Below are 16,238 nucleotides of genomic sequence, written 5' to 3'. Positions count from 1 at the left end.
AAAGGTGCACCTGAATATTACAGACTAAATTTACAAAACCTACAATAAGGTAAAATATATATCTTTTGAATATTCAGCAGCTTTTTTTTAAATTTGTTTTTATTTTTTGAGAGGCTCATGAAATTTTAAAAAGGGACCACTAACTAATCTCAACCATGCTTCACAAAACAATAATGGCTATTTCATATTGCAGTTACCAACGTAATGCAATTAGTGCTTAAAAATAATCTACACTTTTTCTTTTTTTTCCTTTTTAAACAGAGACCTTTGGAGGAAATATGGTTGTTCAAAAGCTTCTCGAAAAAGAAAGATTACCTGAATATTAAGTTATCACAGATCAAGTGTTGTGTTTGAAAGCTTTGCAGTCATGAGTATTACAATCTTCAGGTCTCAGGACATTTAAACTGAGAGTTACGCGTTTGGTTTGTTGTTGTTTTTTTTTTTTAAATCCACTTTCTAACCAAAGCAAATAAAGAGTACTCAACTTCTCACTATCTATTTACAATTCTTAGCCTACAGTCTGAAATGACAAGACAAATTCTCTTTTAAAACTGCAGCATTAAAGGGTAGGCACACCATTCTTCTGCTGCACGATTGTCACCCACTTAAACATACACATACAAAATATTTAGGTTAGTAAAATGAGCACTCCACGTACACTACAGTGACAAGTTTTATAAAACTCAACTCATGTTGCTTAAATAAAGACAACTGCAAAAGGTTAAACCTCTCTCAACAGTAAAACTGTGTTAACTTTTTTTTTTAAAAAAACTTGCAACAAACTTTCTACCATAACCTCCAACAGCAGATGAAACCACACCTTAAACTGCACCTTTATTGCAATCACCAGCTAAACTGGAACGTATTGCAGAGTTTATATACTGCTACTGAGCTTAAACTGCTTTAAATGCCAAGATGACAACTAGAGAGCTACAAGGAACCAGGATTTTGAGGACTAAAATATATTAAGTAAACAAAAACAAAGTATACTTGGGGCCAAACGCCCAGTCCGTTTGAAGAATGAGCAGTGCATATTTTAAACAACAGCAATGGTGTGCCTAACCTTTGAAAATATGAAGTTGCTGGGGAGGGGGAGAGGCTAATAGAATCAACTGTTTCAGAAGTCATTCAGCATCTCTCGGGCTACCTAAGCCACCCTCCCATGAACTTTGAGAAACCGTTTTCAGTCACTGACATCACTTAATGCTCTCACATAAAAATTCCAATGCTTCTTTTGGTTGTGCAAATCGGGGGGAAAAAAATGGTAATTCTATCTACCTTTTGCACAGATTAAGACCAAATTGCTTCTACCTGAAGAACCAGCAATTCCGATTTGGTCATGTTGTGGTAAGTCCAGTAAGCTCCACTTAGTTACTGACCACTCCCGCAGAAAGTATCAAAGATAAAAGTTCTGTACAAAACTTATCCTGGATCTCCAGATAATCAGAATGATATCACCATATTGAAAACAAAAAAACCCAACAGATTTGTGGTTTACGGAGTGCTTTTACGGTGTTTAAATGCTCATTCTAGCATGTGCTAAACCACTATCAAAATAGATTAAATAAAAACAACAACAAAAAAAGCAGGACTTCAATTAATTCCTGCTACTGGCAACTGTAATATTTAAAAAGGAAACACCCATTCATTGAGTGTTCGACCCTGACAGTATTACAGATAGATATGATGCAGAGCCTGAATTAGATCAGGCTACCAGTGTTTTACTTCTTCCCTGAACATTAACAAGCTCCTTCACTAATGTGGATATTTGGGCAGACTACTGAGGTTGTAACGTTTGAGATCACCATTTTGTGGGCTTTTTCTTCGTTTCTTTTTTTTTTTTTTCCTTTTTTTGCAATATCACAGTAGTTTATTACACAAATCCCCCTTCCCTAGATTAGAGCCATTTAAACTACCGGTTGGAACCACAGAGTTTAGTAAACTCAGAATCAAGTCTGTAAAAAGCATGAAGGTCACAAAGAACCATAGTTCTGGTATAATGAGGCATACCCTAATACATCATTTAGTGTACCCTGACTGCTCCTGACTGTGAGAAGCTTGTCTTCCGTGAGATAAGGCTACATCCTCAAGCAGGTGAGTCTAAATATCACCCTTCAAAAATACCAAATAAAATTACAGTGAAGGTAGTGTTATAAATAATTAACTGACATATTCTGAAGGTAGTGTATGTAAGTTTTCCCTCCCCTCCCCTCCCCTCCGGGTGAGCACTAAGCAGACAGTGAATGGTAAGTACGGTTAATTTAGAAAGAAAACAGTGGAGAGCCTAATTAGACCCAATTGATTATCCATCTAATAAACAAATCTGAGTTCAAGAGAGGTACCATTCCTAAATAATTTGATTTAGCTTAAATCTTTCAATCAATTGGATCAAAAAAATAAGGGAGAAGAAAAATTTCTGAAACATTTTTGAAGAATGACAGTCTGATTCTCATTTGGAAAATGCCTGGTTTTAGGAGAGTATCAGTTTAACAAAGTGGACTTATTTCTATAAAGGCAGACATGAAAAATCCAACATCAGAAGTTCAGGCAGGCTCTACAGGCAAGATGTCCACTTCCACAGATCTGCATTCTTTGTGAGGTAACTCAACTCTCTATTACAGAGAAACATGCAAAAGGCAAAAAAAAAAAAAAAAAAAACAAAAAAAAAAAAGGGGAGGGGGCAGGTGAAGGAGGGAAACTGCACCATACCAGGCAGGCTCTACAGGCAAGATGTCCACTTCCACAGATCTGCATTCTTTGTGAGGTAACTCAACTCTCTATTACAGAGAAACATGCAAAAGGCAAAAAAAAAAAAAAAAAGAACAAAGAACAAAAAGGGGAGTGGGCAGGTGAAGGAGGGAAACTGCACCATACCAGGCTAGAAAAATTTACAAATGTGACATTCAGAGCACATCTTTCACCTGTGTTCACACAAGTCTATGCTAAACTGCAAAGGAAAGAGCATTGCAGTAAACAGGAGACTCAGGTGCGCTCAGTGATGGTTGAACTATGCAGTAGTGCTCACCCAGTTTGCAAAGTAATTGGCACTCTACAACATCCCTACTCATCTTTCAATTCATTCGCACTTTGTGCTGCTTCTCCCTGGGGATCTAATTCAATCTTTACTGAAACATCCTGCCCCTCCGACCTCATTAATTTCATTTTTTTCTTTGGAGGGTTTTTCAAAGTGCCCAGCCTCTCTTTAACTTTGTACTCCAGTGTACTGTGGGGGATCCCATAAATACTCTGAGCTTTGGAAACACTCATTTTCCCGCTCATAACTACAGAGATTGCTTCCTCCAGTATTTCGCTGTTGTACTGTCTGTATCTCCCTCTTTTCTTCCTAGGTTGCTTGGAGCCAGGATCTCCCTCTTGATCTGAGGTGGGATATGGCTGTCCAGAGGTAGACTGCTCAGCATCTGAGCCCCAGGAATCTGGTCCAGCATCCAGCAAACTTCTCCTATTTTGTTTTGGAAGGATAGCCCTTAACTTTTTGCTAAGCGCGCTCTCCGTTTGTGAACCCATTACCAAAGAGCTATAGCTGTACTGGTCACCAGTGCGGGACTCCCATGAAAGGTCCATGCCTCGAACTTGTGGTATCTTTAAATCCACAGGAGAAGAATGGCTCACGTCCTTTTTCCCATCCTGTTTAGTTTGAAGTGCCATTTTTTGAAAGGCAGAGTTTTCTGTAAGAAAAGGAAGGTCACTGATGTTGCTGAGTGCACCATTTCCCCTGAATTTCATGCGGCTGAAATTGAATTCGTAGTGTGGTTTTGCCCAAGAAGCCTCCCTGGATAATATTAAGTGCTGTCCATGATTCTGTAGTCCAGATGGCCCATGGCTGGCAGCCGTAGAAAACTGGTTTCTGCTCAGCAGTTCTTCACTAATCTGGAGTGATCGAGCCAGCGGTACTTTAAGAGATGTGGAGTGGCCATAACCTTCCCTGGTTCCATCCTGCAAGCTTCTTGGAGGTACCCCATCACCACTCTGTAGTCCCTCTGGATGGTGCTGGCTGGGTCTCCCAGGTCGCCTAATTGGATGGAAGGAAACTGATGTGAGCAGGACTTGCACAGGTAGGGAGGGATGGGTGAGGGGGCCACTCCTTTATTAGAAGGCCTTGCTTGGGTAACATCACTTTTTGTGTTATTTATTTTTCTCTAAATTTTTTTTTATTATTTTAATTTTTTATTTTTTATTTTAAGTCTCAGCATCAGTCAGTTTTAAAACTTGTTCGCAAAAAAAGAGAAGCTTTTTGGGCAAAGAAAAATGAAACCTGTTGGCTGGTCTCTGGTTGGGTTCACAAATTCTCGGAGTAGAAAAGACTTCGCGCAAGCGTCTGAAAATCGCACCTTAATTACAAAGTAGTAATCAATCGCCATAGATCTACACACAACTGTGTTACTGGTGTGACGTTACCACTAAACAAGCACAGTAATAAAAGAGTAAGCCAAAGTGCAACATATTCAACATGCAAATATAACTGCCACCTGCAGTATCTACACATAGGTGGAAACCCTGGATGGTGTTTGCTTACATCATATTGAAGAATTGCTGCTCAGGATAAAAGAAAAAGCTTAGCAGGCCTCAAAGGTATTGCCTGACTTTCATTAAGCACCAAATATGAAAGCTGAGATACTGTGGATCACAAAGAAAAACGTTGCATTACATTAGACTTATCAAATTGCTCTCTTGACAACTAACGGCACATACACATCCCTGATTCTCATTTGATATAAAGAAAGATCTAACTTCCAACTGTCATACAGATCAAGGGTTAACAACACCCAAAAAAAAAGTATTTTTACCATTTTCCTTTCATCACAAGAGTTCTTTCTATGAAACAAAGTACTACTGCTGAAGAGAATCACATCTTTTGTAATGCTTTGCTTGCTTAGCCCCCTGTAATAACTAAGGCTCAAAATCCACCTCCAAATTTCTCCATGTTCAACACACAGATTAACAAAGAATCTATTTTAATGCTCTGGGACACTACATTGGTGTAAAGCCGTCCGGCTAAGTCAGCGTTATTTAAGGATAGCATACGTACTACTGAAAAGCTACATTATTATTTTTAACATCACACTGGGATTAAAAAAAGTCTTTAGAGAAAATACATCCACTGAAAGGACCTGGCATGTAACATACACAGTGCTTGATACATATGCTGCTCGCTTCTCTCCAGGATGCAACAAGTCATAGGTGAAGTGCATAACAAGAGTCCACAAGGATTCAGAACAAAATCCGGAGAAATGAGTGAAAGTTTGCAATTCCAGAGAACCCTCTCAAGCAATGTGCATTCTCTGCCCCTTCTACAGCATGTATCAGCATCACAGCGTGCACCAGTGATTCTACACCTAAATAATGGTAATACTGGCAGTTAATAGAGGATTACACCTGACTTCATTGATGCTAAACAAACTGCAGTCAGCCTCATGTACCACACACCTGCACAAGTAACCACAGGTGCCAGTATGCCACATCCTCTCTGGACCCATGGAACTGAGCAGGACAGTGCCAGATGCTGGCCCTGCCATCCCTGTGTGTTGGACTTTGGCCCTCACTTGATCCACAAACAAGGGAACAAACAGTACAGAGCCCCAGTGGCTTCTGCTGCCTTCCTAGGAAAATAAAGCTGGAAACAACCTGTCCAGGATGGAAAGTGAAGAGCTAGTGGAGAAGGCTTATGCTAAAGACTTGTGAAAAAGTATCAAATATGGTTTGAAGTATTTTATTAATAGAAATATTAAATGGAAAAGTAATCTTGAAGGGAGAAATCTGAGACCGTAATGTTTTTCCAAAGAGAAATGCAAAAATTCAGTCAGCTGTTATCAGTACATGGGATTGGTGGTGGTAGTGGGTTGTTAGATTTTCAAGTTTTTCAAAGGCTATATTATAAAGCTAAATCCAGCAATTAAATAGCACTTTAAACCATACACTGTTTCTGTACTTCGCTAAAAAAATTACTTGTTCACAGGAGCTTCAAGATAAAATTCTCCCATCAAGACCCAAAATCCCTCATACTCCCAGTCAGCCTCTCCAGTACAATTAACTCAATCCTAACTAAGAATAAAGGGTTTCTAAATGTATGCAAATGGTGACCATTAGAAATATGAAACCTAAAGATTTTTTTTAATTTAACAGTTTCACACCTTGAACTGATTAGGCAAGAGTACGTGATTATTTAAAAAAAACAAAAACAAAAACAAAAACTTGTTCAGTGCTAGAGTACAATTGCAAATCCAAAGAGCCATATTTAAAGTCTTCTGAATTACCAGACTCCCTGCCCCAGACCCTTTCCTCTTTTTTAAGTTGTTGGTTTATGCTAGGAAATATTAACAAAAATCATGCAGTGATTTAAATCTAATTCAGCATGGTTCATCACCCAAATCATTGTTACCCTTAAATAAACTTTCCTGTTAGCTAACTTTCCCCTAAGTGAAATGAAGTCTAAATATATTGCAAAGACTCTAAGACTCTTCATGCATTTAACTGATCTTATATCTCCATGGAAATCACTTATCACTAAACCCAAGAAATAGGTAATAGAAAGGTCTGTGGCTAAGCACCAAATTGGCCAAAATAACAGATATTAGTGTTCTTAACTGCAAGTTAAACCTGTCTCAATTTGCAACAACTCTTATTTGGCAGGTGGGGTGAAGGTATTTGCCAAAGGTACAAGTCGAAAAACACATTACTCCAAAGGGTTAACACCTAAAGTAAGTTAAAATTAACAGGAGGTAAGCACACATTTTTAGTTTAAAAAAAAAAAAAATCAAAAAAACCCACAACAGTTTTAAGAGGTCATAGTAAGTTGCTTTCTCTTACCCATTTCCCGAAGTACTGGAGCACCCTGGAGAGTGACTCAGAGAGGTGCTGCCAGCACAAGGACTCTTCTTAGTGGATAAATCAAGCACACCGTCTGTAGAGACAAAAGAATGACTTCAGTGTTTGAAGAAGCAGGATCAGCCATGCTGATCTTGTCTTTAGCTGAAAAGACAAAACAAGTCTTTTGAGCTAAAGTCATATTTAGCACACAGCATTTTTTGTTTTATTATATTTTTAAACAAAATAAGGGTCGGATTTGTTTGCAACTTGATTTACGTGTGACTTCAACATAGCCTTCAGAAATCACAACAAAAACTAACAAAATTAAAAGTGCATCTGTTACAAGAGACATAGCTTAAAAAATTACCTACAAATGACAGTTCAGGATACAACAGAGCCAATTGCATAACTAACTCTCAGTGGTCCAAAAATGAGACAATCTTCAAATTCCTGAGATATTTTACCCCTTGAAGGAGAGCTGTAAGCCATTATTTGAATTCTTTTTTTTCAATCCAAATCCCTTGTAGGAAAATTAACTGGGAATTTTGTATTGGAAACTCACTTTCAAGTGAACACACAGGTGTGAGATTCCTCCTCACCTGGCAGCCAGCTTCATCTTTTTTTCCCCATGTCTCCAACGGATCCTTACTGGCAAAGCTGCTGTCTCTCCCCCTCTATTGTGTTATTTTATTCCCTCTCTTCCTTATACCAAATTGTCTTTCCTGCTAGACTCCTTCCTCCATTCTCTAATGGCACTTCCTCACATTCACCCATGTTCCTCTGCAAACCCTTACATAAACTCTGCATTTCTAGGCACCAGAAAAGGGAGTGCTTTTTGCCAGAAAAGCCTTTCTCCTACTGCACTGAAGCAGCTTGAAATTCTGGTCATTTTAATAAGGGCAACATTTTCATAAAAGCAGCCCAGCCATCTGAAGTTCCTGGAAACTTTGAAACGAGGAATTTGTGAGGCAAAAAGAAATGAAACCTGTTGGCAAGGTAAAGTCGAGACGTTTCAGAGCTCATTGCTCATTCCATCTAATCAAGTAAATACCACCCAACACAAGAACAATGTAAGACGGCTTTCAGATTGCTCAAAGTTCTCATTTGACATATGGAGAAAAAAAACATGATAAACAGTGAACTAGAATTAACTTATGGAAAGCTGTTCCACCCACTGCATTTGGGAACACACCATAACCCAAACTTAAGCAAGCAGAAAATTCAATCTTCTTTTTGAACAACACTTATGCAGGCACAAGATACAGAGACTGGATCAAGTAGCACCTCCTTTTCAAGTGGCTACACTGAACAGCACAGGCTGCTGCCACAGGCACTTGCATCCCCGCTTCCTCCATCAGAGGGGTCAGTATCACCTACAAGTCTTTGAGGCCAAGCAGGACCAGCCTCATACCCCACAGAGAAGTTTACAACTAGCTGGGTTCCTCTCAACCCACTAGAACAAAATGTAACACAAAGCATTGCTAGCAGTCTTTCATGACAGCCTCTGAAATCTCTCATTAACAAGTTTGGCAAAATCTCTTTCCAATTACATTAAATGTAAATTGGAAACAAAAATTACATCAGCAAACAGATTACTGTATAAGTCAATATGCACATGTTCTAATTCCATAACAAGTGTTACAAGCATTATAAATTATCTTACAGCTTTTTCCATTGCATGGTAGCTAAAGAACAGTTCATGTACACACTTTCTTCATCATACCATCCTCTAATTAAAAAGGAACAAAAGCAAAATTGATTCTCTCCCTCTCTTTCAGCACAAAGTTTCACTATGAGAACAGTTTAACATTTATAAACATATATGCAAAAAACACTCATGAAATGCATTTATAATGAAGTTAGCTAGAAACAAATGCCTATCAGCTAACTGTACAGCTCCTCACTTCAAGAGAGACAACATTCAACCCTCCACTGCAGTTTGTAACTGAAATGTCATGACAGCTTTCACTAAGTGCTGTAAGTGCAATGTCCAGATGCCCAAGCTGCATATTGTTGGACACATAAAGTTAGCCCCCAAGTTCAAAGAATAAAGGGATAGCAAAAGGCTTTTTTTTTTTTTCTTAAGGCACCATTTCCACTTGCAGATGGACAACCTACTGTGATAGAATGACTTCAGGCACTAACACGTCTCTAAAGAAGGGTAAAGGGGCTAATATTAATTCTGTCAGTAGGATACACTTAAGATAACCTCTGTTCAACACTTTCAGAAAAAAAAGTTCACATACTACATCACTCAGAGAATTTGCTAGCAAAAAAAAAAATTCTGATGGAAAGCAAGGTTTTTGAATTAAAATAAGCTCTGAAACACTTTACAAGTTATTCAATCTGTGCTCTGCAGAACAAGTCTATTTTTAAGGTAGGAAAGAGACATTTCTTCCAAGCGCACAAACCTGGAAGTTTAGTGCAGTTCATGGGTATCATTTTTACAGCCTTCACAAAGCAATTTCTCACAGACTTTTAAAAGATACTCTTCTCACACCATGACCAGAAAGAAAATAAATCAGCCCTTCAGTTAGAGTATGTACTGATCTTCAGAGAAGAGACAACATTATAGTTTTCATGACCACATGAACTTGTCTTATCAGCAAGCATATAGTCTATTTTGGCAGACTGTTTTTTAGAGCTTCCAGTAGGAACAGCACATTTATGTTTGGAGCATGTCCATCCCCTTTGCCCTTCTTCAGAAGAATCACTCATGTCTATGGGCCTACATTCTTTCAAAAAGTTTCTTCTCTTGCGCCACATCTACGCAGTCATTATTTTACTGCAAAAACATCTACTGCTTTTCCACTTTACATTTTATGCAAAAGCGCAGCCTTCTAATTGTCTGGATTTGCAACAAGAATGCCATTAATGGATTGCTGTAGGATGCAAGACACTGGTAAGAGTCCTACCTTGTTCACTAGGTTCTGACTGAGACTTTCTGACAGTAAGGTCCAGAGGTGAGTCTTGGTCAGCCATGAGCAGTTTGCTGAGCACAGGGTTCTGAGCAGTTGCAGCCGTGGGAGAGGAGGTGACCAGAGATGCTTTCAGCAGGCTTTGGTTCTTTGTGCTATTGGGCTGGCTGGAGTCCTGAGTAGAGCTATTTTTTGAGGTATATTCAGCAGCAAACTGTCGGATCATTCGCTGCATGATCTCACGGGCCACTAGGGGAATATTGGGGTCAGAGACCCTAGGACTGTCTGCAAATATTAGAGATTTCTTTTAAAGGAAGCACTTTAAGTAAAACAGCTTTTATATTAAGTCAGTTTATTTACCCAAAAAAAAAAAAAAATCTAGGGGAAAAAAAATAAAAGCCAAAGAGAGTTCCTGTAGAAAATGTACTTAAGTCTTAGAATACCTGAACAAGAACCATTGCTAATTCTGGTACAGCCTTTCAAAAAGAAAGGTTTCAAAAAGTTTCCTGAAAGAAATACGCAATCTCATCTTTTGTTTTCACATACAGATATATTCAACAAGACCTTTAAGAGGTATAGAAATGGAAAGGAGAGCTAGACCCGTGAACAAAAGTACCAAGTAATGAAGCCCATTCCAAAAATATTGAACAGGTTATTCAGTGCAAGAACTGAGCAACTTACCTGCAGCTACAGAAGGGGAAAATGTTGCAGCAGTCCCCTACAAGTCTACTGAGAATTAAAGCCTTACAGTTCTGATCATTCAAAATAATTCACACGAAGATCAAACGTTCAAGTGTCTTCCATCTCATTCTATCTATTCCTTTTGACATTTCTACCATGGTAATCAATACACCATCAGGGGCTACCCAAGGAACTTGCAAATACACAAAAACCCAAGATGTGTCACATGAAAAGTAATTAGATTTCTAGAAGAGTTGCTAAATTTATTAGTAAGTAATGTGAAATGGAACAGGTAGACATTCTGATTTATTTATGTGAAATAGTGTATAAATACAAAGGTATTTGGGAGTGTGGGTAACTAAAATTTATTGACAAAAATCAGTATTTTAGACCAGTATTAATCCCTGATGTGAAGGCAAGTGTCTAACTCCTAAATCACAGAAGCTAAGCCCTACCACTTCACTTCAAACATTGATTGTGTTCTCTGGCCAAATCTTTAAAAGCAGCTCTTAAAAGGGAACAATAGAGAAGTGTTTACTTCCTCTTTAAAAAGAAATTGCCCAGGTTGAAAGGCAATCTATTGAAATTGAACTATTAGATGCATTAGCAAAATCTTCTGTGGGACATTACAGTGTTAGATTTGCCTTTTGCCACCATTTTTTACAAAAGTGCATCAATCCAACAAACCAGCTTTAAGAGATGTATGTGTAAGAGATGACTGACATGAAGGTTTGAGCAGGGTTGCCCACAAAACAGAGAGCAGCAGTAAGCAGCCACGGTGTTTCTTGATGAAAAACCATATTGAGCTTTAAACATTCATCAAGCCCAAATTCCTTCCTGTTAAGCACAACTTTCTACACCTAAGACCTTATACAGTCACTATGTATACTCTCATAGCAGCATAATAACTGTAAACTTTCAGGACATTTATGTAAATATGTAATCATTTTCTTGTAAAATCTACAGGATGTTTTATTTTTGCTAAGTATGAGATACTACTATTTTAAGACGACACCAAGAAATGAGCCAAACTTAAATTTTGGTACATTTTTAGTCTCACTTCCTTCCCAAATGGCCCACAAGGACACCAGCCTGGAAAAGGGTGGAGGCTTTGTTCTGCTATGGTGACATTTCTTCCACTTTCTAGCCTCTTCACTATAAACTGCTGAAGGACATAAAAAGGTTCTAGGGAGGCCCAGAGGGACACAAATTGATGGCATGATCACACTAATTTGTGTGACACCATTTGACATGTGCCTGTAGCATATACAAGTGGGGCTGGCAGGAATGCAGAGCTCCATGGCACCTGTGTTTTCTGAATGAACAATCAGGCCTTTACTGTGCACCATGTTTATATATTCAATTCAGTAATGCTTGCAGCTGAACATATTTACACACCCAGAAATAAAATATTACATATGTCTACAGCCATGCATCTTCGTAATCTGTACCTTCAAAGAATCAGCCCAGAATGACTACTTTCTAGTGCTGCTCAAGATAAACTCACTAGTTCAGGACACAAAACTGCATTTTCAAGCAGAAGAATAGTTACCCAGTTACATTAAAGACTTCTTGCTTAATAGAAAGCCTGAATGCTAAGGATTAAAGCTGTTAAAAAAAAATGAGTGGAAAATATGAGCTGGTGCCCCTGCAGCACCTCTTGAAATCAACCAGATGTTTATCTTGACTCCTGTCTAGGTTTTTTGTTTTTTTAAAAAAAAAACAAAACAAAACTAAAACTAACTAAAACATGGAAATTCTCAGAGAAGAAAAAATACAGCAAATATTTATCAGCTATAGTCTAAAGCAGTACCTCTGAGCTTTAAAGCCTTAGTAGCTTTTGTGTATTTTTATACTGAAATCTTAAAAGGGCAGTATCAAACAAAAAAAGGTATGATTTCATTAAACCAGAAAAAGGTCCTATCCTGCTACAAAGTAAAGGTAACAGACAACTAAGTTCTACCACCCTGCTTTCATCAGAAAACATGAACATTTGAAGGAAGCATTACTGAGTCAGAGTGGCATGGACACGAATTTCAGAGAAAGGATGTAAGATTAATGGACACTAAACCTGTTCAAAAAGTTTGCTGATCTTGCTAATTACTTATTTATGTTCAGTACATGAATGTGTGGCCTCAATATACAACAGGCACCTGTTCACAGAACATCTGCATTTTCCCTGATCTGCCTGGGCTACAAAACCCATGTCTCAAATGTTACTGGCAGTGAGGATGGAAAGAAGAAAAGAACTAATCGCTGGCACAAAGCCAGGAGAGCTCAGCATCTCTGAACAATGCAGGAACATCAGAGTTCTGCCATTCTTTGTGTCCTCTTTGGTATGACAGTGCCTGGGGATCTTATGGCAGTGGCATGAGTTAGATTTCAAGCAATCTAAATACAGACAAGCTTGACAACAATGCACTGAGGATTCAGAACTGACTTTCTGCCAGGCTTCTACCCCTTCCTTATTACTCTTGCACCAAGCATAGTTTTGCCAGAGGAAGGAAAACAAGAGTATATTGAAAAAAATTCTGAAACATTCCTTAGACATCTGACATGTTTTATTATCTTCATTCCATGTATCCGGCCATGGACAGAGTATTATACCCCTCATCAGCACACTGCAATATCTGCCACTAGTTTCCCAACAAATCAGAAAAGCATACACTTTCCTAGAAGACACACACACATACACATCATAAGTAAAAATTTAAGCTCAGTGTAAAAGGAATTAAGTCTTTCATAAACAATCTCGAAGTGATGGAAGTGCCCTTCCTTTTCCTCACCAGAAGTAGTAATATGGAAAGAACCTATATTTTCTCTAGATTTTAGTTTTCTTAAATTCCTTCTGGAGTTAAAGAGAGATGGGATAAATTTAAAAGCAAAAGGAAACATTTACCTTAAAAGAAAAAAAAACCCAAACTTGAAAAGGAAGCCTTGGAATAAAGGCATTATCTGAACTATCAGTAGTAATGCAGTAACTATCCTTCCCTACCATCCTGCATGTATTGCAAAAAGTATAGAAGCATCATAATTTATAGCTTGTATTTATTCATTTGAGTCATAAAAGAAAGGCTAAGATACTGTTATCTACTTAAAACACCTTTAAATATTTTGGTCACTGGGAGGAAGGGCTGAGGACTGGCTACAGCAATTTCTAATTTGTTAAACTGAAGCCTTGCATTGTCCCCCAGCAGATAGGTTGGAATCACTGATTTGGCAGATTTTCTCACACATGGGTTAGACTGATAAGTATGATGTACTTTCATTCAAGATGCATTTGGAAGCAACCTCTAGATTCCCATTTCTCAGATTTGTAGGAAAGAGTGAAATGAGTTTTTGCCATCCTAAGAGCACAGTTTAAGTGACAACTCTCCAGAATATATTTTGGGGATTTTCTAGCATTGAGCTGCTGTTATTGTTTTACAGCACAGATTTTCCAATTCTTTTGCTGATCACATTTTGAATTCTTCATATATCCCCCTTAGCACTATTCCAACAATTTTTATACTGTAAATTGATGGTGATAGGGTGGGTAATCACTACTCATAGTGAGAAGACTGATGACCTTTAAGAAAAACTGCATTAGTACACATTCCATTAATATAAAATAAATATTTTTTTAAAAAAAACATTACCCACCTACTACCACCACTGCCACTTGACCTTACTTCTAAGCAGCCCACTCACCTAAAACATTGGTTCAGGGGAACAGTTCTGCTGGGTAAGAACTGAGTCATCTCTCCAAAAGTGAAAACACCAGTGTTCTCATGGAGAGATCTGGTTTAGGGTTAAATATGTTATACTCTCATCCTCAGTCCCAAGCCCACACTGTTGTATTGCTACATTACTTGAGAGTCAATTTTTACTCTTAATAAATACATATAAAGAAGACAACTGAAAAATACCGAACATAACAGTGACAACTTGAACATCAGATCTTTGATAACTGCATTGCATGCAAAAAGACCACAAGAGACACTATTCCCCCCTCCCCCCATTAAAACTAACCTTTTCTGTAAAAGACTGCATTGAGGAACTCTTCCGCTTGCCTTTCAAAACGAATGATTTTTGCTTGCTCTTGTCTAAGCAGAGCTTCTTGTCCAGCTTCCGAGGCTGGCTCATCCAGACTGACTAAGTGTTCCTGCAAAGATATTTAATATTTGTAAGATCTTCCTGACTCCAAAATTAATAAAGTTCCTTAGGCGTTAAATATTTTACTAAATTCAAAACTTTTTTAGGTACTCAGCACAGAGTTGAATCTATTGAAACCACGACTTGTTTTTTGACTGCTTCAGAACGTTGTACTTTGTCCTGTTTTCTTGTTGTAAATGCAGCAGAAGCCTGTAAGTTTTGATAACATTACGGGAAATAAGAGCCCAGTATAAAGAAGACGACTTAGATGTTTTACAACATTTGGCTGCAAATCTCATACCTAGCACTTGTTCTTTGGCTGTTACTTTTAGATCCAAGAAATAACTATTGAAGGCAAAACACAGGTAGTTCTACTTACTCTATGCAGCATTCATGCAACTGAGCAAAAAATGACCAAGCATTATCAACAAACAGGTCCTTCTGTGAAGAGGTTCAGTAGTAGCCTCTTTTAAGTGAAATAAACTTAAGTTAGCTGTTACAACACCTACGATTAATTAAAATCCATTCTCTCTCTTACAATTAGAAACAATTATCTCCAATATTTTCAAACTAGGATAATTAAATGTGTGAGATGCCAGGATAAATCACTCACTTTAAATATGCTCAAGAAACTACAAGGAAAGGTTACAAAAATACAAAATCTAAACACCTGGATTCCTCCCCCAAATACACACCCCTTTTCTCATTTCATTCAGTTTAATGCTTTGCTCCTACTCAGGAGAACAATCCCTTTTTTGTCCCTCTCCCTCCACTTTCATTTTAAGCTATATTAAAGTTACCTGTATTTACCTACTGCAGGAATGCATACACAACCACTCTTTGGGTTTAGGGAGTGTTTTGTTTTGTTAACCTTTACAAAGTATCAGTTACCATAATATCTAAGCTGCATCTGTTTTTTTGCCTCTACTGTGTAAGTTTATTTCAGATTCATATCCTCGTGGGACTAGAAGGGAAGGAAAGAACTGGCAATTCATTTATAAATCACAATAAATGAAAAAATAAGTAATTCTTAAGTTTGTGCTGTCTCAACTTCAAGAGGTTTCATGAAGCAAGGTTAGATAGCCAGCCCATAGTAAATTAACAAACACAGCAGTCACGTGAATTACGTGCAAAGGGTAATAATATGAAACGATGTGGACTCTGGCCTGAACAACATGGGCTCTCACATCATATTTGTAATTCAACAGCTTCCAAAAGCTCTCTATCAAAAGTAAAGGGAGATACTATTCAGATAGGGTACAGAGACAAAGCAGCATTTTGTGCCAAATAAAAAGATGAGGAGCATGTGATGAGGGAGGCGACAGGTGAGGAAAACCACATTTGATGTTATGAAGGTAAGAGCCTGTGGAAGAAAAGGCCTCACAAAGTGGCTGATGCTTTGTTCCATACCAGAGAGATTCAAACTTGCTTGCTCCCATAGAAGAGAGATACTTCTTTTAAGATCGTATGAAAGAATTAAAGACTAATTTGAACTGATGGATCAACTGATGGTTCACCTCTGTGCCAGGCATCCCAGTGCTCCCACAGTTCACTGGCATTTTATGAACACCCTGAAAATGCAGTTGTACTTTTACAATACTAAAATATGTGAAATATCTGTACAGGATTGCACAATAAAAATATTTGTGGATAATAAGACAAATATTTTTTGAGAGTTAC

The 16,238-nt window shown here is 38.0% G+C and overlaps 1 protein-coding gene across 5 annotated transcripts in view; it reads right to left on the bottom strand.

The window, feature by feature from the left end:
- LOC108492059 (ligand-dependent corepressor) overlaps nt 1-16,238 on the bottom strand; it is an 88,382-nt gene that overhangs the window by 33,061 nt on the left and 39,083 nt on the right. For 3 of the 5 annotated variants that reach the window (XM_017803883.1, XM_017803884.1, XM_017803886.1), the window contains 3 exons: nt 14,436-14,568; nt 9,741-10,028; nt 6,826-6,919 (listed from right to left, as the gene is read on the bottom strand). In XM_017803883.1, coding sequence (XP_017659372.1) covers nt 6,826-6,919; nt 9,741-10,028; nt 14,436-14,568 — 515 coding nt within the window. Of the gene's footprint in view, nt 1-2,725; nt 4,031-6,168; nt 6,712-6,825; nt 6,920-9,740; nt 10,029-14,435; nt 14,569-16,238 lie in introns of those variants that run through there. The other 2 variants (XM_017803887.1, XM_017803888.1) reach the window with 2 other exon arrangements.

The sequence above is a fragment of the Lepidothrix coronata genome, unplaced genomic scaffold (genome assembly GCF_001604755.1).
Source record: "Lepidothrix coronata isolate B3197 unplaced genomic scaffold, Lepidothrix_coronata-1.0 Scaffold8, whole genome shotgun sequence".
Lineage (NCBI taxonomy): Eukaryota > Metazoa > Chordata > Aves > Passeriformes > Pipridae > Lepidothrix > Lepidothrix coronata.
The sequence above is the reverse complement of the archived record's forward strand: the minus strand, read 5'-3'. Positions and strand labels throughout refer to the sequence as shown.